We start from the raw sequence: 26,902 nt of genomic DNA on the forward strand, positions 1-26,902 counted from the left end.
TAATAACAAGCGTGCGCTGGTTGGTAGCAGTGCGAGACGACTTCGTGTCGGGTACCACCAACGCTGAAACATTCAGCTGTCAGCGGTCTCATTTCCATTCACGTACAAGGCAGAAACTGGAGCGTGCGTTGCTGCGGTGATCTAAAAAGAAGCTTGCATGATTAAGTGCTGCTGGTATTGCCTGCTATTTCACTTCTCGCTTCTTCTGCTTCTCTGCCACGCTCAGTAGCACATACATTGTTTGGAGCCATTCTAACACACACACATTTTTAATTTATAGTTCATTCTGATACCCATAGCTATAGACACACAATGGCGCTTCTCCATCCTTTTACAGTTTACTATAATATAACACGCGTTTTGTTCACAGCTGGACAGATAACTGAAAACCTTGTGAGAAGCACCTGATTTGAAATCAGCTGCACGATGACACGATAGTTTGAAGAGAAGATCACCACATGTATGCACAGAATGAATGAAGGTGCACTAGTATGGTACTGCACTTTGTATAGAAGAAATGCAAAAAGTACCTCATGTGACTTATGAGACCTTTCAGAACTGTGCATTGTCTCTTTCCTGCCTTCTTGTCCCTTTCGTGTCCCTTTCGTGTCCTTCTTGTCTCTGTGTCGTCGTTTTGTTCTCGCGCTATAACTATCGTCATGCCATACCAACTAGCCCAAGCTGCCACACTTCTGAACTGCCCACAATAAACAATGCTTGATATATATAGCATAACATACACGAGTCTTTCGGTTAGTTGCTGGTTGGTGTACCTTCGCAATATATTTTTAGACACAAGAACCCCAATTACAATGTCTTGCATCGTCTGTTGTAGCTGTGTTTTTCGTGCTTAAAAACAAATTACAACTATGTGGCGCAGTCTCGTGGATTTTGTTTGGTTATGTAGTCAGCTTTTCTTTTTTTTCATGTCAGTCACATTTCTTAGCAACTTAGACAGTCGAAAAGCTACGCGTGTGGCCATTATCTTGAGCATGTCTTCTCTCTGCTTCTTCTGGAGTTCCTCTAATGAAACCTTTTAACACAGCTGCAGCCAAAGCTTCGAGCAGAGACCGCACTTTGGGGTATCGGTGAGCACTTCGTAGTCATCACTCACGAGTCTGCCTGCTGACGCACTGAGACAACATGAACACACTTTCAACTTTTCTGTCCTCCAGAAGTTCGGACGATTGGGTGATGGTATCTACATTGTCAGGCGACTTGGCCAAGCGATGGTGACGGCTGCTAATGGTCACTGTCATGTCTTCTGCGATGACAACACATTTCTCCACAAATGGCGCTTTTTTGAGCACTAGAAACACCACAAGACGACTTGTCTCGCCATTCTCAATAAATTTCCACCAGCATGCAAACAAACGTTTTCTATGTCTTGAAGCGAAATGACGCCACTAGTTGACGCCATGTCGGGACTTATTACACTGTCTTCGAGCTCAGTGCTCGGAGATAGTCCATTCTTTTTCGCCGATGATATTCTGGAAAATGCCCCACTCCTATCGGGCAGCTTTCGCTTCCTTGTCGCGGGCCGCGCGACAAAGGTAAGCGGGCAAATTTGTGGTAAGTGGGTAAATTCGGGAATATTCGTGGAATGCATCCTTCAACGAGGTCCCACTTTCCTCTGACGATTTGTACCTTCTTACCATATGACGTTAGTAAAAGTCTTCAGGGCGTCCTTCTCATAAAAGTGCATATCACACACACGTGAGTTGCTGGGTAGTTTCTTATCTACACGAGGAATAGCGTGGTCCCATACCTCTCGCTGCTCAGGTACACGTGGGCACAAAAGAAATGCGGTGGTGTCTCATTTCCTGTAGCTACTCTACAGCCGGGAACGCAACATCTAGGCATGATGAAAACACGCAGAACAAAGCAGAACAGGGCACGCTGAAGCACCAAACTGTTCACGCAGAAAGAAGCCTCCACAGATATCGACGCAATGCAACATCAACAGGCGATGGAGGTTACGGGAATGACACGAGCGAGCATGCAATGAGTGAATCCGGATGCGACAGCAGCACCACATTTGTCGCTGGCAGCGGCGGCGCCACGCAACACCGGTCAGTTTTGCAACTTACCTAGTTCTAGAAACGTTGCCTCCGACGCCGAGAGGTGCTTTTGACACGTAGACTATTTTACCACCGCGAAACGCACCGACAATGACGAATGCGGACGTCGAAAACGTGTCCGTCGACGGTGTTTCGGCGCTGGAGACCAAAATCATCACTCAGGTTGAATACTATTTCGGCGATTTCAACCTGCCCCGCGACAAGTTCCTGCAGGAAAAGCTGAAGGAAGACGACGGCTGGGTTACCATAGATACACTGCTGACTTTCAACAGGCTCAAAAGCCTCACGACCGAGTCGGACGTCGTAGCAACAGCGCTTCTAAAGTCAACCAGCCAGCTGTTGGAGGTTAGCGATGACGGCACCAAGATCCGTCGCAGTCCTGCCAAGCCCGCGCCGGAGAGAAACAAGGAAAAGCAGCAGAAACTGAACGAGCTGAGCGTCTACGCGAAGGGCTTCCCGTCAACGGCCACCTTAGACGACCTGCTGGAGTTCTTCGGACGCTTCGGCAAGTGTATCAACGTCTTCATGAGACGCTACCCGGAGACTCGCATCTTCAAGGGTTCCGTGTTCGCCACCTTCGCCACGAAGGAAGAGGCCGACGCGTTCCTCGCCCAGGAGGACGTCAAGTACAACGAGCTCGAACTGATGCGCTCCCCCAAGACTGAGTACATGGCGCGCAAGAAGCAGGAACACCAGGCCAGGTCGGAGGAGAAGGCTAAGAAGAAAGCCGCCACCGAGGAAGCCTCGGCTGAAGGAGGAGCTAGAGACGGAGGAGGAGGTGGAGACGCTGCCGCCGCCGAGAACGGTGAGGCCCCCGATATCGTGCTCGGCTGCATCCTGCGCGTCAAGGGGCTCGGCGAACAGACTACCTGGGAGAACCTCAAGGAAGCCTTCGCGCCGTACGCCAAGGTCGCGTTCGTCGACTACACCAGAGGGCAGCCCGAAGCCATGCTGCGTTTCGCGGACGAAGGCTCGGCGCAAGCAGTCCGCGCCAAACTGGGAGCCCAGGAAGAGCCCCTCAAGATCAACAACAACGAGGTGACAGTGGAGGCTGTTGAAGGCGACGACGAAGTCTAGTCAGGAAGAGGCTGACTGCAGCAAAGCAAGATCAGAAGAACCGACTCAAGAATGTTCAACGGGGCAACAAGCAGCAGCCAAGGGGTCGTGGACAGGGTGGTAGGAGGCAGGAAAGGGGCAAGTAGAGAACCACCGAAGCAGATAAGGGTGGGGATAGCAAAGCCAAGCAGTCCAAGACTGATGACAGTGTAACTGCTGCCGGATAAGCAAGAGGGTGTCTGCACGGTGGGTTTACCAATTGGGACCTGCAACTGTTCTGTGGACAATGTTTTTCACTTCATTTATCATTTGTACTATATGTTAAGAATGGTTGGCAGTTGTAACCTTGTAATGCTTTCATTTGCATTAAATGTACATTTCGTACGCCATCCCATGGTCTGTTTCTTCCCTCTGTGTGACGACGCCCGTGTCGTGCATTTTGCGAAAGCACTTTGCGCATGCGGCTCGGAGTCTTCCTTTAGCCATTTCACGACTGGTCGTGGAACACTGGGCACACTGGATGCGCAATTACAGCATGGCATTTCCATGATGCCTGGTTTTATTGAAAACTGCTATTTGCAGCAAACTTTGCCTTGTATTCGTTGCATTAAATGTTCTCTCAGGGCATTTGCTTGCAGTTCCTATGAGCAGGCTTTAGAAGTTGTGTTTGTCAGCTTTGCACCTATAGAATAAGACCTCTAGGCCTGCGCGGAACGCACAGCACTCTCACGACGCAAGCTCGAAGATCGGTCTTTTAGAGCCTTTGTTTGATGCTCTTGGGTGATTTCTACGAGCACACTTGCTGGGTACCCCATACACCTTAAATCGTAATTTTTGTGAAGTAAGGAGTCATTCAATATCATTCTTCGAAGATGTGTGGTACCAGCTACATACTTGCCAGGAATATTGTGCCATAATTTTATGCTGTGGCTGACAACAATCAAGAATTACGCCTGAAGTAGGTAAGCGCCACAGTTAATAGGTGAAGAACAAGAAGAAAAATCTGGGCTACTCTACTTGATAATAGTTCATTTTTCGATAACTCACAGCGCAAGAGTCTTTGTCCTTCTTGTGCTGTGAGTTATCACAAAACGAAGCTTTTGTAATGGGGTGAAGCATTCGCGTTGTGTGACACCTTGTTCCTTTACTGTTCTAAAATGCATTATTACTCATTAACAAAATCTCTTTCCAGACATCAAACCTGCCCAAGGTCAGTTTGCACTGGCGTGGCTCTGTGGTAGAACACTGGGCTGGCACGCAGGAGACCCGGGTTTGAATCCCATTGTGTATTTGGCGTTTAATTTTTTTTCCTTTGCATGACAGTGGTTACAGATTTGGTGCAGGGGACAACTACAGTACGCACAAGCCTTGTTGTAATGTCATAACGGTTTTCACTGTAAAGCTTCTAACCTGCTTGTCATGCAAAAGGCACGAGTTTAATTCTCACTCGTACCAAAAAATTTTAATTTTTTTTAATTTGTGTCTTCCTTGATCATATGGTCACAGATAAGATCACTTTTTGCTCACATCCAACGATGCCAAGCCAGAATTTCTGTGAAGCAAGCACTTCTACGCTATTGCATAAAAAAATTGGCAGATCTGTCAAGCCGCGAGAGTCTGTGTTGCACGTAGGTGACAAGCATAATATTTTATCGGACAGAACACAAAATGACGCTAGAGATGTGGACGAATGTTATACAAACACATATCTTCAAGTGTCACATGTGTGTTTTATAACCAGTTCACAGTTGCATAACAACGCTTACAGCAACATGATTGATACCAACACCAGAAGTGTTGAGCAGATATGCAGTACTTGTCTGTTATGACGGAGAATGCATGCATGTTTCACAAACTCGTGTCCATGTGTGAAACACTCTTGACAGTTCTTGAACAGGGTCATCATCACCGTGTCCAGTGAGTGCCAGCCGCTGAACAGCACTTATTGGATCAGTTCGTGTTTGCGGCTACGAAGGGTATTCGTGTAGTGAAGTATAGTACAGCTGTTTGAAACTGTAAATGCCTGTCAGAGAAAAAGATGCCCTATGCCACCTGTTCTGGACGTGGCAATGAGGTCTTGTAATCCCCTGGCCACATTGAAAATGCCTTTAATGTAACGTTAGAGCCAGGCATTTCTGTGTTTTGTCATTGTTAGTCATAATATTGGTTCTTGCAATAGCTGGGATTTGGCGGAATTTCTAATGCGTACGTTCGCGGTTACTGGGTTCATACTGTAAATCTTGTGTGACGCGTACTTGATTAACAGGAACTGTGTTATGCACCCGGGATATGTGCCACGTGTTACGGAGGGAAATGGTTTCATGATGCATACGGCACACATTAAGCATTATTCCCGTCATGACCAGTGAATCGTGTTTGTCAAGCAGTGATGCCCTGCTACACCAACTTTGGTATAATACAAGTTATCTAGACCACATGCAGAGCACTGAGACGTAGATGCCTAGATGGATGCCTTTGCATCCATCTAGGCATCGGTCTAGGCATCTATCTAGGCATTACACAGCTGAGGTGGGCCTTTGTACATCGGCAGTTTCTGTCTCGAGTTTCCCTGAGTACTCACCATTTCGTACATCACGTGCAATGCTGTGGAAGCTATGCAAGGAGTTCGGCCAGCAAAACGTGCAACTCCGCGAATGACTTCGTCACTCGCGTGACATCTGATTTTAGTGCCGGTGCACCCTCCCGTTTCTTTGTGCTCCTCCTTGGCGCAGCTGTTGAACAGAAGAAAGCAGGGAGAGCACAAAATAATGTTGAACGACCCTGTGGTGTCTTCCTTTTCAATGACACTGAAAGTATTACCGTGACGTATCCAGAGTAGAGAGCCTGCATGTGACGTCACGTGGAAACTGAACTGCAAAGCCACATAGTAAGACTTTCAATGGCATTTTTGTTTGTGAGCCATGAAATATTTTTTAATTCTCGCCATAATAACGAAAAAGAAATTGTTCTTGGCGGTGAGAAACCTATAGGTGGAAGGGCCGGTTGTACAGCCGTATCCACAAAAAAGCAGTAGTTTTAATAGGCATGGCTCAACCGTGCGAACGTGGTAGCGGGAGCACTGACGACATTGTATGGTCGACATCATCAGTGCAGATCGCCTGAGTGAGAGACATTGAAATATTTTTCGATGCAAACGCATCGATTGCAAGAAATCTCGCTTGCTTCAACAGCGTCGCACATGATGTATGAAACAGTATAGCTTCTCGGTGTCCTGGCTATCTATACGGCATATGCACTGCTTATTTCCGCCAAAATTTACACAGCACCTTTAACCAAATTTCAAACCATAGTTTTAATGCTACTACAATCCAGACAGAATTGATTGTGACTTGTTTTTCAATATTCCGCTTTTCATGCTACGAGTTCTGAACCTCGGAAGAAACAAATATTTCTATTTTACAACGAATATCAGATGCTTATAGTGTTTTTGGTTTCAATATAAAAACAACCATCCCTTAACTGAAGCCTAGCAAAAGTTCATACCTAGTTTGCTATGCCTGGTCATTGGCTGCATCAGTGTTCGTTATAATGAGGTTCCCCTGTACAGCCACGGCCACCTCTGTGTCGAGCATGCAGTTGTTGCTCTGTGGGGCCACACCTTGAACGCAATTATTAAAGACAATTACTCAAGTAATTGCCTTCAGTGAATGAGCACAGTGAATGTGCTTATTCACTGTGTGCTGAACGGTACTTACGGATTCAAACGTGACTTAAAATAATTTAGAATGACGACTGGTGTGTGCCATTTCTGAAGATAACTACACTGTGTCGTGACGAAGCTGCTCCTGAAACATAATGTTGGCTCTAACCTAACACACCGAAAACAAAATTATGGCGATGTGACTCGAACTAAAGAAGGTGGTAATGAAGGTACCTGCGATACTTTGCTCTAAATTGTCGTGTTTTAAATCTGCACATACCGTTCATACGTTAACACCATTGTTTTCAGTTGGAAGGGAAAGTATTTTTTCGCTCTCATTGGTGCTTGATTACACATTTAGAAACACTTTGAGGTTACAGTCGAGCCCCTTTATAAGAGACACTGAGTAACAGACTATTGGGTACAAGACGCCACTGTGCCGGCATAAATAAAAATTGGGGGATTCTTAAGCTACGTCGTGAAGAGTTGAATTCGATAGCAATATCCTGTCCCTACTGTGTACCAACTTCAAAAGGGCTTGTATCAGTGAAGCTTTCGCATGTGGCTGCATTCTGTGTAATAGATAGCATGCTTTAAACCACAGGCATTTGTGCGCGTGAAATATTTTTGAGCTTGCTATGCACCCAAGGCACAGTAACGTGTGTGCCTTTTCTAGTGGGTGGCCAGCTTTGAACCATGTAGTCGTCACATCACATGTTCCGACGCCCGATCGCAATGTATGCCTGTACCACATTACTGCGATATTACATGTTGCATTGTAATACATGTACATAGGATGCATGCTTTTGTAAAGCATGCAAGTTACTTTAACTGCATTGCCAAGCAGAGGAAGCTAATTTCACTGTATTGAGAAGCAGACTTGTGGCTCTGTGGTAGAACACCCGCTAGCAAGCCAAATAACCCGAGTTGGATCCTCACTAAGGCCCCAAATTTTTATCATTTTATTTGCATCTTTCTCAATTTTCGGTCATGCACAAGATGATTCTTTGCTCACAACCATAGACGACGCCACTGGCACTGACATTTCTGCAAAACAAGCTCTTTAACGCTGTCACATTCTTTGAGGAATTGATAGGAAAATGCGTATGTGGTACTCTGCTTATAAGAGACATCCTCATATAAAGAACACCAGCTGCCAGGTTCATGTCTCTTGTAAAGGAGTTCAACTGCATATTGATAGGTTTGATCGTCAGGCTGATTCAATTTGACTTGCAAACTTTGTTCTGGAATGCTCTGTAGAGATCCAAAGTCACTTGCAGTGCTTTCTCAGCACTTTGAGTGTGAGCCGTGTCACGTTGTGTGATTTGCATGCCCCAGGAAGATCACCGGCCTCCCGAAATGCAGCCCGTCAGTTCAAGGGAAGTTGCTTGTCTCTGCCAGTCCTAGAAAGTAAGATTTAGTAGAGTTCTGAACGACTGGTAGTTTACTGTCGTGGTGGAAAGAAGCATGAACACCAGAAAGGGCGGCTTTGGCACAGTCAAACTCCAAAACGCCTTGACTGTTGCCAGGCAAATCTGTGCCTCTAGCCAGCTTTGCCGTAGCACTAGAATCTTGCCTAGGCTGGTGCTTTTCCACCACGCATACTGCTCACATGTCAGTCATGCGCGACATTCAGAATGCACACAGTGTGATAGCGGCGACATGAGCAAGATTCTAGCGCTACCGAGACGCCAACTGAAAGCACGGATTGTCCTAAAGACAGTCGAGGCTTGTCAGAGTTTGTCCAAGTATAGACTGTTCCAAATGCCATGCTTTCTGTTCGTGTTTGCCATTGTGAAAGTGCATTTGCAGCAACAGTGTATAGTACCAAAGAAGTGCTTTAATCGACATTACACTCAAAGCTCATTATAATGAAGTTGCACCTTACACGAAATAAGTTCATTATAACTGAGAATTCATTATGGAAGTGTATCTTAAACTATATATTTACTGCAAGAGTACTGTTCTCTTATTTTGTTACAAATAATGTTTTGTTATATCTAGGTTTGAGTATATACGTTGCAGCCTCACTGAACTGTTTACCTGGGAGAAAAAAAGAAAAACGGGCGGTCGACTTCACAGAATCCAGCTCTCTCATTTTCAAGAAAGAGACAAGGCCAGTTCAAGTGCTTTATAAATGCTGTATTTTTATTTGTTCAGAGCACAAAGCAAAAATTATTCCGCTGGCTTCTGCAGTCAGTCGGTACATAAAGTTTACCTGGGAGAAAAAAAACCGGGCAGTCGACTTCACAGAATCCAGCTCTCTCATTTTCAAGAAAGAGACAAGGCCAGTTTGAGTGCTTTATAAATACGGTATTTTTATTTGTTCAGAGCACAAAGCCGAAATTATTCCGCCGGCTTCTGCAGTCAGTCGGTACATAAAGAGAAAAACGCAGAGCCATTGCTGTACAAAAGTATAGAGAGTGTCAACGTCCTGGCAACAAAACAATTTCACAGGATCATCTGCTGTGATCATTAAAAATACCACTTGCAGTGGAAAGTGTGCCTTTGTGATACCTAACTGGCCAAGGCAATAACAACAACATAACTTTGCAGTACGAGGTACACTTTGTTCAATGACACAATGTACAGTGTGGCCTCTTGTTAAAAAATGAAGGAGTGGCTAGCAATCAATCACTTACTGTCGCAAAGATATGACAAAAGGACTTTGTAAGAGTGCTCTGCGCATAAATGTAATGTGTTTTCTCCCTTTCAGCAAAAACAATGCTCTTTTCATCTCACTTTTACTAATGTTCAGGTGTTCTCGTTAACAGCACACTACATTGTACAGTAGTGAGTAAATTGTGACACATTTTGTGACCACTTGTCAACTCTGTCACGCTGCTGTAGAACTAGAAGCCGTAAACAAGTCGCACTCGAAACTGTTAAGTGCTTCCGTTAGTAAGTGATCATCAACTTTGCACGGTGACAACATATGCTAAACATCTCTTGTGCACTGTATGAACTAAACCATTGTTTGCAGTTAGATGCAATGTCTTAAGCACAATCAGCTGGCTACAACAAAAATTAAACAGCATCCTGCGCACAGGTGCAATGCACGTTGGGAGACCTGTCCCGCTTGGGAACCGCAGGACATTTTGTATGCCTACTCATTAACTCTTGTCACAGCATTGTCAATGTGATGGTGTTATTTGACACTGAAATGCAAACAATGGGGGCCAATGCACATAGGTGAGTATGTCTTGCAAGTGACAAATTTTTACGTTACCTGGCAACTCCATCCAAGTGTCAATACGATAGCATTCTTTGACACCGAGGTGCAAACTAGGTGCTGTATAATGTAAATTGGTGGGTGCGGTGGTGTGTGAACCGTTTTGCTGTTTTCTGTCAACTCGTTGGCTCCATCATAGTGGATGTTAGGGTGATGGTGTTATCGGACCCCTTAACAAGTGACTAGACAAATTGATAGCTATAATCTGCTTCACAGCGGCATGTCAATCATCACCACTGTTGACAATGCGTGCAAGCCACGAAGAGGCTAAAGTTTTCTGCTGTGCTATGTGTAGCTCGAACTGCTGATAATATTATCACCTCGTGTGAGAGAGTTGCCACAAATAACTTGCAAGCAACGCTTCTAAACCACAGAATTATTTGGGGTAACAACTTCATGGTTAGATGGCTTCATGGTAAAATAAAAATCTGGTTTCTTTGAGGCGCTGTGGTTTAAGAACTTTGTGAATGGCATAGAAAATTCGAACTTTGAGAGTTGGGAGGCAGAGAGACGAACGTCAGGGGCCAAACACAAGGAATCTGTCATTCCGCATGTAAGCCGCGGCCAGCTCGTGGCCCGTGAGCGTGGGACCAGAAAAGGCGATCTTGCGAGAGTCGAGCGGGCAGCCAAAGGAGAAGTTCATCCTGAAAAAGAAGTGCGGGCAGAGCAAACTGTGACATCAGTGGACAGCTGTACAACCTGACTCGCTGTGACAAGCACTCCGACGAATATATTAAAACAGCAGGATTCATTAAAATACAAGTGCAATTAGGAATAACAAAACTAGCAGCGTTAGTCTTAACTTATTTTGAATCGAATTGTATGGCACGAGCACAAGTGCTGTCTGTGAGCTTCTTGTCGTCCGTGTTGTATCTAGTGCCGCACGAGTCAACATTAGCCAGTGCTGCACGAAAAGCCATTCGACGGATGATGTCAAATGTCTGATGACAAGCTTGTCAAGGGTACCCATGTTCAGTATGAATACTCGGGGTCCTTGAACGTGCACAGACATCGCACAATACACGGACCTCTACCATTTCGCCTCTACTAAAATGCGAGTGCCCCACCGCGGTGGTCTAGTGGCTAAAGTACTCGGCTGTTGACCCGCAGGTTGCGGGATCAAATCCTGGCTGCGACGGCTGCATTTCTCATGGAGGCGGAAATTTTGTAGGTCCGTGTGCTCAGATTTGGGTGCACGTTAACCCCAGGTGGTCTAAATTTCCGGAGCCCTCCCCTACGGCGTCTCTCATAATCATATGGTGGTTTTGGGGCGTTAAACCCCACATATCAATCAATCAATCTACTGAAATACGACTGCCATGGCCAGGATCAAACCCGCGACCTTCCAATCAGTAACCACGCACTGTAACCGCAACAACATTTGAAATATTGGGCTATGGAGACATTCCTTGTTTAAAGGGACCGACAACTGGCCGGAACGTGCGATTATATACTAATGGCGATGAAAAGACCGTGAATTATAGTCACAGATTGAAGCATTTTTTTTTCGGGAACTAAGAATTTCTACTTTTGAATTGTGTTTTAAGGTAACTAAAACTGGTATGTTGCACAACCTAGTGGAGAGCCTCGAAGCTTGATTATGGTGTCGATTATTTTGGTGCATTAAGTCCTGTAGTCAGACGCCCTCGCGCGCACCATAATTAGCTTTCAAAATTAGAGTATGTATATTCTTGTCCAGCCTCGCTCAATTCTGTGCTGCTTACAAGCTAAGAAGGAGCTGCACAATGAGAAGCGGCGCTGCCTGGGCAGCCACCAGCGGAATAGAGTGCCTGGACGCGCAGTAAATTACCGCACTCGAACACAAACTGCTCCCTCACTCACTATTTGGAACATCGTTGTCACAGGTAAGGACAACTTCATATTCGCCGCAGATAAAAAAAAGTTCTTATTACAAACGTATCGCAGTGTTTTTCACGTTACCATTCTGTCATTAGACACTCTGACTGGTAAGCTTTCCGTTTCGCTGAAGAAAACAGGCACCACAAAAAGTGCTCATCGGTCCCTTTAACTACTTCGCATCACTTCAGGCCCCCACTTTCTCCCGAGCTTCGTAATAAATGTTTGATTACTAAATACATGTAGATCACTAAACAGCACCCAAAAAGGACGAGAAAGAACAGTTAGACATTATAATAATAAAATGATGAGGACTATCATGTGTTGTCTTCCCATAAAACTTGAGCAAGAAACAGCATTAGTAAGTGCAATATAGTAAATTTTTTCTAACAGATTAAGCGAAATATGTCTGTCCCTGCACGCAGTAAACTTTTCTGTGCTTCATGCCTCTCTGAAGATACCGCGGAGGCCAGGCATCGAACCCACTATATTGCACCGTGAGGTTGTTACACCGTAACTGCCACAGTACATCACTGGGGATTACCCTATAGCCCTGTGCGAAGAATACAAGGACGACAGAGTGTGCTGGCATGACCTAATTGTGCGTGAAACAATTCGGAAGCATGTAAGCGTGCAAAGTATTACAGTGATGCCTAAGCGCTGCTGTGCATTTAATACAGTTTAATAATATTCATAGTTTTACAAGATAATAAATATATCCAAAACCAAAATATGGTTATGAGGCATGCCGTAGTGGTGAGTTCTGAAAATTTTGACTATCGCGCGTTGTTTCTTTAGCGTGCACCAACATTGCACATTGCGTAGGCCTTTTGCATTTTACCCCTATCGAAATGTGACCACCGTGGATGCGATCACGCCCCACCCACGACTTTCAGGTCAGCAGCTAAAAACTGTAGCTGCTAGCATACCACTGCGGCTGGCTAGTCATGCATGAAAAATGTCATTGAAAATCAAGCAAACGAGGACACATTGACTACAGAATGGTTGTTAGGGGAGGGAAGGGAATCGAAGTTGCTTATGGCAGAGAACTTAGTGACACGAACTGGTACTACGTCTAGGCAATCGAAAATAGCACAGAGAGGCATCGTGGCCGCAGCTCATTACATTGCTGACGGTTGTTCGATGTAGCAGAACGCGCTACTTAATTAAAGTGGTCACTCGGTATGGTGAGATGGACGTTGCGAAATATTATAAAAAGTCCAGGCGTGTTAATTCACCACCAAACCCGACAGGACCGAAGTGATGGGTTGGAGGCAGTTACTAACCCAGACATTTCATCCGACCCCGTTTGTTCCAGGAAAATATATCCGAGAAATCCATTCAAACGAGAACTGCATACTGTGGGTCTGAACTCGTCTGAACTTGTGGATCTCTAAGGCGCATTCTCGGGGAATTATAGGCAAAGAAAGTGCAGTCTCCACAGTTGAAACTAGAGCACGACAGACAGCTGCATTGCGCAGCTCTAACATCAAGTGTGGGCCATTCAGCAAGATAGTGTGACGGTAAGGGGACAGTTTCTTCGGACCTTCTCATCAGAGTGTGGCTTAGTCCCAGACCTATGTCGCACCTGGGTAAAATTCATATAAAGAATACTGGCAAAAATTTGTGGCCAGGCCAAGAAGTTTTACCAGAGTTCTCAATAATGTTCTAACCACTGCTCAAACAAGTACTGCTAGAATTTTAATGTTTAATTACACAGGACAAAAAAAGAAGACAGAAACATCTTTTTGTGTGTACCTGATGCTTAATTGCTCCACAAATCAATGTGTAAGGCTTGAAAATACGCACGTTACAAGTGCAAATCACTACCCCAGTATAGTGAACCTTAGTACTGCAATACGACATAGTCTGCAACAAAGTTGGCTCAATTTATTAATTTAATAAATTACATGCTCCGGTCTAACGCATACTGCAGAGGAAGTCGGCCACTTCTACATATACAAAGGAGCAGTGCTTTCTCATCTTGGAATTCTCTAATTATTAGATGTTACCAAAGGTAAATGCAATGAACAGCAAAAGGTGCACTAGGCACGCTACCATAAAATATTATCTACTAATCTTACAACTTTGTTATGGTCTCGAATTGGTACAACTGGTTAACACAGAGGGCTCCAATCTTCAGATGTCAGTAGTAAGGATTTTTTTGACTTGGGTCCATGTCCTCAGACAATAACTATTGGCAACAATGCTGCTTTGCATGTGACATAATCTATCGACTTCAATGACTGAATTGACTGCTTGGCCACTTTCCTCGACCAGCCAGTCGGCACACACCAACAGCAATATTGTGGCAATATCTGCAAAAGGCACAGTCTCCGAATACCGTCACTGCATGTCAAAGTTCTAAGAGGCAAAATGTCGAAATTCTAAGAGGCAGCCATGTGCTCACCTGTCCACCACCCGCTGTATCTCGTTCATCTTGTTGAGCATGCACCTGGGGTCGTTTGGCGACACCATGATGACCTTGCCGTCTGGGTAGATGCCAACCTCGCACTGGTTCTTCCAGCCCTGCGTAAGCGAGCACATGGCCAAGTTTCAATGGCTGTTAAAGCTTGAGCTACAACAAATAGTCAGAGAAAGCTATCATCGTCATGAATATTTGCCACAGAATTTGAGCAAGTCCCACGACTTGCTGCTGGTCCACTAAAGAATGAAGACTGCAACGGTTGCCCCCAACAAAATCGCTATGAGGCGTTGGGCCAAAGACTTTAACGATGTACGAGAGAATACTGGAGAACTGAAACAATGAGGGCGGCCTCATTGTTTCAGTCAAGACCGGGAAGCGATTGAAGGCCTACGTCAATGATGACGTGCTTGTAGATATGTGAGAGGTGGGAACGCTTGGTTTCAGCAAGAGTTTCTTCCTCTGGAGTTTGAACATCCGCGTCGCATTTGTCTGCCTGTGGTTTAACTCTAACCTTTTCGTGCCGAAAATGTAACGATAAAAAAATAGAGCATCGCCATTATAAACAAAGAGACGTTGGTAGAATGGAAATGAAAAACAAAAGCATGGAAATAGAAAGCAGACCTGTAAAGACGTCACAGAAAAACAAGAAGCAGTGAATTAATTCAGCGTAATCGCAGATCCCACAGACGATAATTTTTTGCAGCTGATTGAACGATAAAGCACTTTTTCGGTATAAGTTCAACATAGGTTGCGGGGGTTTCGCACTGCATGGGTGGCACACAGGAGATACTATCAACTGTTGGTCTAAAGTGAGGCACCACCTAAGCTTGCATCAAGAAAGGAACGAGAAAATGGGGAAAGTGTTAGCATAAAAGGCCATAAAATAAGCAAGAGTAGTGAAACTGTCACGTAAGATGCGTGTAACAATGTTGCGCAGCATTCTTGACGTCGCTCGTTAGTGCAAGGGCTAGAACGTATCACTTCCGAAATCAATTTTTCTTCGTTTGACAACGAAACTGGAATCCTTACACATGCACGAATTCTCCCAATGCCGTGCTATAGGTCGCAACTATTTCTCTCTTTTGTTGTTTTAGCGTGTGAAAGAAGACCTTCGTCTGCTCAACCAAGAGATTAACAGTTGATAATTTGCGCCCGCATGTTCTGGTTGTGCTCTGCCTTTGCAATTGCTCATGCGTGACGCAGTGCAAAGCTGTGCAATGTTCAGCTGATTGAATGCATGCACAGCTGTGGGTTAGGCAGAGGGACAAAATTAAGAAATTTGCAGGCATTGGATCAAATCAGCTAGCACGGGATGAGGTAAACTGGAAATCATTGGGACAAGTTCATCCTGCAGTAGACAGAAGACAAGCTGACAACACTGATGCAAATATGAGTACTCACAGGGAACTTCATAATGGACAGGTAGAACCGGTGGTGCTGGGCATGCAGCTTTTCGTCTTCGACGTTTCCGATCGTGTACACCATAGCACACGTGCCACAGGAAGTGTGCCCAAACTTCCTTTGTCGGGCGCTGATTATGAGCTATGTCGCATCTGACGATTTCAGCATGAACCGTTTTCTCGGCATCTCGATTGGCGAGGTGGGTATTTGAGGCCGCTCAGCGATTTTCTTGCGGTTTGAGGTTGGTGTCGAGAGGACAGGATAGAGAGGCTGTCTATTCGGGCAGCCGGATTTTTTTGGAGGCGGAAGTGTACTTGCTTTTTTTGGACAACTCTGTGCCTTTTGCACTGTCCAGCGTATTTGTGCATAATGCTTTCAGGGGCAAGGAACGCTCTCCGAAATCCCTGCCAGCTGCCGTATCCTGTGCATCTGTTCGCAATTTTCCCAGGGGAAGGGAACAGTTTGCACTGCCGTGACGGTCTGGGAGCATGAAACTGCGTGCGCTACTGCCTAGAATTGGGGTAGCGACAGCAGCATTGCTTTGCTCTGCTTCAGTCTCTAGGCTAACAGAACGTTCTCTCTAATGGAAAATTCATGCTCAGTTGCGAAAGATGGGAAGCCACCTTTGTTTACGAAATAGTGATCCTCATGAATCTCAGCGTCGTCATTAACTCTGCCGCACGGCTCACACACACCAGAAGACTCGTGCCCCATCTCTTCCAAGATGTTCACCTTTGCTCCATGGGTGCTTGTACGCGCATCTCTACTTTCAGCTGTAGTTTTGGCCTGTTCTGCGTCTCCTATCTCCATCCTGCTTTTGGGTCTTGCTTGTTCAAGCGGCTTGAGGTACACCTATCCTTTCAGCATGTTTTTCTCACCCATCTCCACATTTACGCGCCTTGTTTCCTCAGGTATTTTGCGTGGTACTTGTTGCACAGTAAGGTCACCCCTCGAAGTGGTGGCAATGGTCGTCTGGGGTCGTCTGAAAGGCACTGTCATAGCTAGTTCTTTTCTTGCTGTCCTATTCGCTACTTCATTTACATTTTTCTGTGACTCGCCACAATATGTTGTATGTTTACCTGGTGTTTCAACTAACTCCGGCTCAGGGAAAGCGACGGCGACGCTCTTTACGGACGTGTCCATTACTGCTGTTGATTTGGGTGGTCTGAACGGCAGTCATGAGCAATTCCTTTTTAGCAGGCTTGAGCGAAGTTGAGGTCGACGGTTCCTTCAGCGGTGCGACGATCGGCTCAAACTTCAGCGTAAACTTTTTGTTCCACGAGACGACCGTGGCCACTGCCATCGAACTGCTGACGGCTGTGTTCACCGGCGCGCACTGTCCGGGGGAGAAAAACTTGCGGACTTTCTTCGCGGGTGGCTCGGAACTCTCCGAAGAAGCCGCTGGTACCAGGACAGCCCGCTTACTCTGAGACAGTGGTATAACCACTGCTTTCTTCTCGGAAGCCGCCGAAGAAGCCTTGCGGGTCAAGGCAGGTCGTTGTCGCGGGGATGGCTCCGCCGTGGCAGTCCTCGTGGAATCCGAAACGCTCCGCTTTCACTTGCTGGACGGCTGCGTTTTTTTACCTGCACTGTCGTGACATTTTGGAGTTGTCTCCTTCATGGAGCGCTTGTTGGAAGCCCGATTGACAGTAACTTCCGTCGCTTTCGGTTCGTTCTTTATGGCTCGCAGGCGCTTTCGTTCGAGCGGACTCAGGTAGTTGGTCAAGGAGTAGAAAATACTCGTCTTCCTGCCCTCGTAAGGCATTTCGGAGCACCTGCGTGTAAATGGTGATTTCTGTAAATTGTTCTTTGACACCGGCGCAAGGTAACAGTCAACAAGCCAAGCGCTGAACCATAACATCAACATAGACACAGCAAAAGTACGGGAATGCAAGGAGAGTGCACGTTGAATCAAACTTTAATGTGAAAACCGTAAAGCAGTGAACGCACAGGCACAGTAAAAGCTTCAACAGACCTAATTTTCTTCCTTATATCAGTTTGAAAATAGGTAATCGGCTACCATTGTGAAACTTGATACCCACTCAAGAGTCTCGAAGCTGAAGAGTCCGTTCCGATTGGTTTAGGTAAAGATGTTCGGAAGCAAACTTACCGAAGGAACCCCTAGGTTCGAGGCGATAAAAAAAAAACGGGAGAAGTCCGATTAAATAATTTCGCTCACGAAACCGATGAAATAAAGTTCGCTAGACGCGAGCTTCAGCCATCCGTTTTCGGGCCGTATCACCAACTGGATGACTCTGTACAATATTGCCTTCCCATCAGCAACTGTTAATCCAAGCCAAGCCATAAAGTTTTATAAAAAAACATGGCGACTATGACGTCACTTCATTTATATAGGGCCTTTGAGATCATAGAGTTTCCCAAAATTAACTAGAGGGCACTTTGGCGCTGTGATCGTTCAGCGACAATGGGAAGGATGGGTAGTACACACATTTGCCTAGTCTTCGTACTACCCATCATTCCCATGCTCGCTGAAGCGCCGTGTGTTGCAGCTCCCATAGACACTAGCGCCAGAGTTTCCTCTAGTGTATATTAAGAAACTCTACGGCACTCCCCTTTTTATTTCGCCATTATGCGCATGCGTTAGAGTATCATAAAAAAAAAACTGGTGGTAAGAGTTGTCACAACTGCTCAGTCGCAACATGAGACGCAGCCGAAGAGAGAAACGGCGATGCGCGCCACCCGAACTTCTCAAGGCCAACGTTCCACCGAGCAGAAGCGGTACACATGCCAAGGATCCATCATTGCATGGACTTTCCCCAGGACGTTCCACTAGACCTTTCTTGGTGAGTTTTTCTTCTTCGAAATAACTACGAGTGATAATTTCCTTGAATCGAGACTACAATAAATGCTTCTTCGTGCAGTAACGAAGCCAGCATGCAACTCTTCACCGAATACGGTCTTTCGCTCGGCATTTTTGCCTGGCGCCCAAGCCTGAGCGCTACAAAGCTCAAGGACATGGATTTGGTTTCCAGTCATGCCAGGCGTATTTCATTAGAGAAGTGCCCATATGCTTTGATTTAGGGAATAATATGGAATCCCAGGCAATAGAAATGTACATATATAGCCTATTCATACAGTGTGCGTCTGAATATTATCATGGTTACATAATCTACGTATTCAACACTTTGCCACTTTCTCGCATAGCTCGGCAAACACGAATAAACAAGAGTCACAACGTAATCAGAGACCCGCCTGCACATAAATTAACAATTTATCACAAAAACTGGCACCTCGGATGCGCTTCCTTGCCTGACACATATGCTGCCCCTGGTACAGCCGTGTTCATTTTCTAAGAAAGCACGTAGTATTCCAGTTTGGCTATTTAGTTCAGTTTAGTTCAGATGAGTTCGCCTACATATCGCCTAATCAGATACTAAACTACCTTGTCATATTTCGCAGAGCTGAAACAGGATTCCTGATGGTGTAGGAGAGACCCTCGAGATTCGCTCTATGGGTGTATTGCGTCGGTCCTGATCACGCGCGTTGAGTTAGCGTTTATTCATATTTATCTTTATTGTGCATGATAACCGAAAATGGTGTCGACCAGCGTGACCTCAGAAGCCTTCCTCAAACGCGTTTGGCTTTCTACCTGCCTCGCAATAGTGTACGATAGAATTAGATAAAGTAATTCTCCGATTAAAACACCATACGTGTGTGTGATGCACACGAGATATATGAGCAGGTTGGCAGTCTTGATTACGCTTTGTGATAAAAAAAGAGACTTTCTTGGCAGCAATTTCCAAACGCACGAACATGCAAGGAAGCGCATGCACCATGTCGTGTGCGACACCACGCGCTAGTTTTGGCACACAGTGGACCGCTACATTCATTTGTCTTCCCGCACCTTTCCAACCGTTGCCACTGTCTGCAAGGCGCCCAAGTTCAACGAGGAACATGACCGACAAAGGAAAACTGTCGCAATACTCTACTGTTGCTAGCGGTAGTTACTCGCACACATTCCATGCACGCACGTGTCAAGACAATGCCAGGTGTGGTGTTTGCTAAACATACTTCTATTTATTCATATGCCCCCGAGAAGTTTCTTCAAAGTGTTCTCTTAGAACAGTAGGAAAGTCAGGCGAATAATGGCTGCGGCAATATTTCACGAATGCTGGTGGGTGGCAGCTACTACAAAAAAATTGCCCGCAGCTTCCCTCGGGGCAACACTGAGGAGGATGCGGACCATATAATTGGTTAACGGGGTGTTATTTGGTCGATGGCTAAATTGGTTAACGTGGTTGTGAAATGGGGTGTTAAATTGCGACTTACTTGGGTCGATGGCTAAATTGGTTAACGTGGTTGTAGGAGGGGGTGTTAAATGAGTGAACACGTACACACGTATGCGAAAGGGCGGCGCTGGTCGAAGGGACGTCGATCATTGTGTTTGTGGATTCGTTGGAATTCATTTCACCGTGACCTTGGACGTCGACGCGCCGTACAAACCAACCGACGAGCGGCAACTGAGCGAGCGAGCGCCGACCTTGAGTATATTATACAGCACGACGGCGCATGCACTGTCAGCTGTTGAATGTTCTCGAAGCGCGACGCCACATGCGCGTCCACTGGAGAATCAGGAGAATTGTAGATGTCGAACGCGGTGTGTAGAGGAGGAAGGGTGCACAGATGGTGGAGGAGTGAAGCGCGCGCGGTGTGTAGAGGAGGAAGGGATGCACAGATGGTGGAAGAGTGGGCGACGGCGCGACGGCGCATGCGCGCGCGTCAGCTGTCGAATGTTCGAGAAGCGGTGCGGACGGCGCACTACAAGGCGCGAGTATAGGATGCTCCGCATCTAAAAAAAGTGGGTGATTCCTCTATTTATGAATTGGCATAACGCGAAAGTGAATATTGTCTTAGCAGTGGTAGTTCAGCATTTATTGTGCATTGTTTCGTTACAAGGAAGAAGGAATGAATGCTAGAGCAACAAATTGCAATGTCGGGAGAAAAACGGCAAGCAGCTCGAAACTTGCAGCGCGCACCTCAAGATGAAAGCACGCACAAATTCACCGTACTTAGGATGAGCGCAGACAAATGACTGTGACAGCTTCAGTTATAGAAAAAACTAATGCAGCTAATCTTCCCCGACACATCTGTACATTTACAGAGGTGACAAAGTTTCTGTCATTTGTGGCAGTAATTCCAACAGGACCAGTGCGAAAATTGGCACTACTTGGCTAGACAAATGTCCAAACATGCCTGCTCGACTCCATCTAGCCATCCCGGCTGAATCTGACACAATGTTTCTTGACTGCTGGCTGGACAAAAACAAAACCACTAAAGCACTCATAATACACAGCGTGAAGTTCCTCTGGAGTGGTCAACTTCTTCCTTCGGCGATGAAAGAGCAGCACAGTGTACTGATAAGTCACTCCTTGCAATGGTTTTCAATGCCACACAGTGACTTTGCTGTTCCTGTCGAAGAGAGCTTGGGGAGCTTGGAGGGTGCTTGCTCTTTTCTGGGGGCTGCTGCCGCTCCTCGTTTTTTGCTCAAGGTCAACTTGCACAAAGCTGTAGACGAGGCTTTAAGAGTTGTATATAATGATATACAATTTTTTGCAGAACACACATTTCCTCGTGGCACACTGAGGAATTTCTTATAAAACTTAGGGCCTCGGATATGCAAACATTTACAATCGATCCGAAGATGCACTTGACTCTAAAGGAGCAAGTTTGTTATGTAGTGTATATAAAGAAAGGTCATTCAGCACAACCACAACTACAGTTGCACACGGAAACAACATTAGCTGGGCGCTGTGGGCCACTTTCATGGCATAGCTTAAGCTGACACTGATCGTGCAACGATACTAAAATATGCAAATATTGCCTGATCGATTTCAGGCAGTACTGAAGGTTAGGGCAAGAATCTATCGTCCTACTTATGAGCAATGCACAAAATTCAACATCAGTACGAACCCATTCAGCTAAACATTTTGATTAGGATTTCTTCATTAAAGAGACTAACAAGTCGCCAGAATATGTGATTGGAGGTGGAAATCAAAATCCGTGAATTGAACTGCATTCTTTTTGCAACTTGAGTGGCATTTCCTTTTAAAATTGCACTTAAAAAGCCTAAAGATCAGTATGTCATGCAGCCTGTATGTTTACTGCAAATAGTTTGATGCTTTAACATGCAAAAAGATTAGTGGTCGAAATTACAGCATATATCCATATTACCTGTGCCAACATTATTCTGTGCTGCCTACGCAGAGAAGTCAACCCTCAAAAAGCAGCACTGCCATCGTGGCAAACAGTGCGAAATATGTGCATTTCATACGCACAAGAAATGGATGCTTTTGCAGCAAACTGCAATGCACAAACATATGAAGCTGTTATGCTGACCTCCTGTTTGCAGCCTGTGTTGTGTGATACTTCATAGCAGTCAAAGACCCGAAAATTCTTAAAATATTTCCAGCACTTTCTGTGTTACCATTAATTGTACTCATGAAAGCCATGTCAAACAAAAAGAAACAAGCCCCGAAAATTCTTTTCTTTCACTGCATGATTATACGCTCAGACCAGTAAGCTTTCTATTGCAGAAAAAACAGCTGCTATAAAAATTGATATTCGGCCCCATTACCTGCTTTATGCTTTAAGCCATGTTATTATGTTAAATGTGTGTCCTGTTTTACACGATCTGGTCTACATGAACTCTTGAACCGGGCACCATATAGATTGAAAGACACACACAGAGTTTGAGACAAACCTCGTTTCCCGTGGAGTATCCTTATGCACTATAACAACACATCTCAATCTAGTTAGTTGATCAGAACGAGGTGAAAACAGCTCGCTCTTGAAAAGGACGGGCAGAAGGAATGACGCCTGCACCCTGTGCTCCCAGTACATTCTCGTTGAGGGTGTAGTTTTCACCTCATCCTTATGCAATTTCGCATTTATAACATTGCTTGCTGCATATTCTTTGTGGCATTAAAGTGTGTGATACCGTCGTGTGTAGCCCATGTAATTTATAAAACTAGAATTCAAGATAGCTTGATTCAAAAATAACAAAGTGCATCAAGCACCATGTCCTGTAGCCATTCTTTAGGCAAGTGGCAGAATGATTTATTCTTCAAAACATATCTTACTTGTAATCACTAGAAGAGCTAACTCGTACACTGGCACATTCTGTTTGCCTCTTCAGATTATATGGTACCTTTTTTAGCAAACACCAGAAAATCTGCAAGAAGAATAGAATTGTTGTAATTGTGAAGAAAAAAAAGTAGAAGGAAAGAAGATAACCTGCCCTGGACAGGGACCGAGCCTGCGACCTTCAAATAACGTGTCCGATGCTCCATCAACTGAGCTACCATGGCGGCTATCCTCCTTCCACTTTGTACGGTATACCGTAATTACTCGAATCTAACGTGCACCTTTCTTCGGGTTAACCGAGTTCATAAATCGCATGCGCGTTAGAATCGAGTACGAAAAAAATGAATACGGTGATTCTATTGCCATCTTCAATTCCAAAATGGCCGCCCCCTATGTGCGTCGGCATGGAGCGTCGGTCATTTCTGCCTATGTGTTTCCCATGTGGGGCACTTCGTACGTGTGCTGAGGAGTTTGTCATCTGGTAGTGCATTAGCATTGACGGCATGGAAGGGCCGACTCCAAAAACTCGACGAGTGCACCACGATGCCGCTTTTAAAAGAAAAGTCATCGTGTGTGCCGAAACGGATGGAAATCGGGCCGCATCGCGGTGGTTCGGAGTTTCCGAAATGTGCGTGCCGGCCTGGCGGAAGCGAAAGCATAACATTGTCGACTGCAAAGATTCACGTAAAGGCTTCAGTGGACCACAGCAGGGTCGGTTTCCGCAAATTGAAGAGCTGCTCAGCGAGTATGAGATTTAGCAGTGAGCGGCACAGCGGCCCGTGACGACAGAACTGCTCCAAGTGAAGGCTATGCAGTTAGCCCTAGAAAAAGGGCTAATGCCAAGCCAGTTTAAAGCGAGCAGGTGCTGGCTAACTAACTTTATGAAGAGGAAAGGCTTTTCCCTTGGAAGGCGAACGGGCATATGCCAAAAGTTGCCGGAGGAGTACGAAGAAAAGCTTCACAGCTTTCAGAGGTTTGTCCTAAACTTGTAGCACAACAACGGCTACCTGCTTGGGCAAATCGGGAATGCCGATCAAACGCCTCTTTACTTCGACATGCCTGGCACCACAACTGGCGAGAAGAAGGGGGCGAAGCAAGTTCGCGTGCTGACATTGGGCCACGGTAAAACTAGAGTGACAGCAATGCTCCGTTGCACGTCAGATAGACACAAGCTTCCCCCGTACATCATATTTAAACGGAAGACGCTCCCGAAAGGAGTCGTTTTCCCGAGTGATGTGATCGTGCGGGCCAACGAGACAATGGGTGCGCGTTGCAATCAATGTCTTACTTTTTTTTTCGTCGTGGAAACCGGGTGCGCGTTACAATCGTGGGCACAGTAGAATCGAGTAAATACGGTATATGTGCATTTAATCATGGAAGAGTCAGTCAGCACTGCCTGTTACTATTATGGCGAGTGTGGGCACCTTTTGTTTTGCCTAGTGGTGGCACGTAGCACGCGCTATTATTACACGAGCTAACAGCTGACCAATTATCCCTCATTTACAACCTCATGGCACCAAGCCTGTCATAACAAGTTCCTCACTACAAATGAAGGAAAGAAGGGCTCGTGTTTCTTTGTTAGAAACGATATTATTGAGAACTGACAATGCTGCCAGAAAAAGTACTAGGAATATTAATGGAAGTATTTGTAATGTAATTGAGAAGAAAGTAACGTGAAAGAAAGGTTACTTGTCGTGCGCAATAACCGAATCTGGAAACCTTTGAATAATGCATCTGATGCCCTACTAACTGCGCTACTATGACAGTTATCTACCCGTCCACTTATGGGGTATATATGTGCATTAGGCACAGGAGCGTTAGTCAGGCTACCAGCTTGTAATAACATCACATGCTACATGATGCCAATAGAAAAGAAAAAGTGTCCCAAACTAGCCATGATGACAACAAGCGGGGCTGACTGCCTCTCCGACGATTAGGTACACATATATACCTTGCCAAGCGGAAGGGGCAATAGCTGCTGTGGTACGTAGCACAGTTGGTAGAGCACCGCACGCTTTATTCGTAGGTGGCAGGTTCAGTCCCTTGCCATGGCAAGTTATCATTTCGTCCACTTTTCTTTCTTGACAATTACATTACGATTACTTACAATATCCCTATACTTCTTTGGGCAGCATTATGCATCTGTTAGTTCTCAGAAAATCTGCTAGTCACAGGAGGTGGCAATGGTTTGCCCTCCCACCTAAATGCACGTACACAAACACACGCACAACTGACCAAAAAAAAAACAAGTCACACACCGCTACGATTACTGAGATTCACTGTTTCAGATTCATGAGTAAAGGAAATAACTATAAATTTAAGGGTCCGTTGTCTTTGCTGAACACATTATGATGAGAACTAAATGACAATGATGCCAAATAAACTATAGGGGATGTTATCAAAAATAACTTTAACAAAATTGTGAAAAGTGAACGAAAACTTAACTTGGCGACAAGTTACTGATGGGTTCACGTTTTTTGACAATTGAATTGACATTACTTTTTATAACATCCTTATATTTTCCTGGGTAATGTTGTCGGGTAATTCTCATTATTAGAGTCGTGAGTAGGCCGACAAAGGAAGGATATGGCATTGATACTTCTTTTGAACACCAAATAGTTTGAGGACCATAAAAAAGCGGAAGCTGCTTTGAGTAGACCAGAATATTTAGTTGGAGCGAAAAAAAAAGTACACACATTTTTACCAGGCTTTCTAATACCCCTGTCACACGGGCACCCGCGAAGACCGTTTAACTCCCTCGTCCTTACGACAACGAAGATGCGGTCCGTGTCACACGGCCACCCTTACCCAAACGAAGGTAAACGGAGCGTTTCGGAAAGGACGTTCAACGATCTCCCTTCGCAGTGAAACGAGGTACTCTCGTCCCCAGCAGTCTAGAGGTCAGAGAAAACTTTCGAGCACTAAGTGGCCGCAGTGAAAGAATAATACATTTTGGCAATCTTAAACGTTCTTTCGTTGCAGTACTCATTCACAACGCGTGTTTGTTTACATACATTTACGCCCGCAAGAGTTCACTTACTCTCAACACCGATGCTCTACACTCCGTGCCTCGCACGTGGTGCCTCGCGAGTCGGGCCGGCCGGCGCCATTGAAAAATATTTCGTCCATGCGTGTTGTTGTGGTCGTCGCTGTGTCACTCTTGGCTGAAGAACACAAAATGTGCGCTCACGAGGCAAGGAAGCACAAGAACTTTCGTACAGAAACATGAACACAGGCAACAAAACAACTAAAAGCACAATGTGGCCAGCGTCACTAGCAGCATCGCTACATTTAACGAATTCATTTTTCTTTGAAAATATTTTTATGGTTTGTTAGCCTCTTACCTCCTTAATAGTGGTTTTTTGTAAAAACCCTAGAACGAGGATTCACAAAAAATCAATAGAGATGAAATTAGAATACCTTTCCGAAAATCAAACAGCGCCAGCTGAGCCCCCTCGCGCCAACTGTTACAACCTTTTCATTGCCGTGTGACACTGCCACAACTCCTTTGCCGTCAAACCACCTAGGGGAGATTTACGTTGACGGTGTTCAACGAAGTTTAGTGGTGGCCGTGTGACAGGGGTATAAAACATATTGAGACATAAAAGCGTATGCTGCCAGTAATGTTAAGTACAATTATTTTTGTCACACTATACACTGTAGCAGGTGTAGTTAGAGTGGTGATAGTGAAGCATTAATCAGGCACGCCACCAACTGCGTTCACATCTATGGTCACGTATTTTAAAAATAAACCTGCTCTATAGTAAAAAAATTAGAGTATTTACGATTTTATCCAAATCAAGTTATACCGAATGGGTAAGCAAACCATTTGCATAAAATCAAAAGGCATACAGTGATTCATGTATTATAACTATGTGAACAATTTCAGCAACACAGGGCAAAGTGAAAACAGTTCTATTAAAAACCCCTCTCATTATAACATGCATGAAGAGCACCACACCAGAATATTTTATAGTGCATGTAATATCTAGACTACTAGACTGTCTACTGACCTTTTAGAAGAAGGGTATCTCCTTCACGTTCAAGGGGCAACCACTTAGCCTTTTCCTGAGCTTTTCTGC

At 45.2% G+C, this 26,902-nt stretch overlaps 1 protein-coding gene across 1 annotated transcript; it reads left to right on the forward strand.

The window, feature by feature from the left end:
• Positions 1 to 2,171: 2,171 nt before the first annotated feature.
• LOC119176765 (lupus La protein homolog) lies at positions 2,172 to 10,733 on the forward strand. Its single transcript, XM_037428122.2, has 3 exons — positions 2,172 to 3,157; positions 9,928 to 9,990; positions 10,589 to 10,733. The coding sequence occupies exons 1-3, from the start codon at positions 2,172 to 2,174 to the stop codon at positions 10,731 to 10,733; spliced, it is 1,194 nt and encodes a 397-aa protein (XP_037284019.2).
• The last annotated feature ends 16,169 nt before the right edge of the window (positions 10,734 to 26,902 follow it).

The sequence above is a fragment of the Rhipicephalus microplus genome, chromosome X (genome assembly GCF_043290135.1).
Source record: "Rhipicephalus microplus isolate Deutch F79 chromosome X, USDA_Rmic, whole genome shotgun sequence".
Taxonomy (NCBI): Eukaryota; Metazoa; Arthropoda; class Arachnida; order Ixodida; family Ixodidae; genus Rhipicephalus; species Rhipicephalus microplus.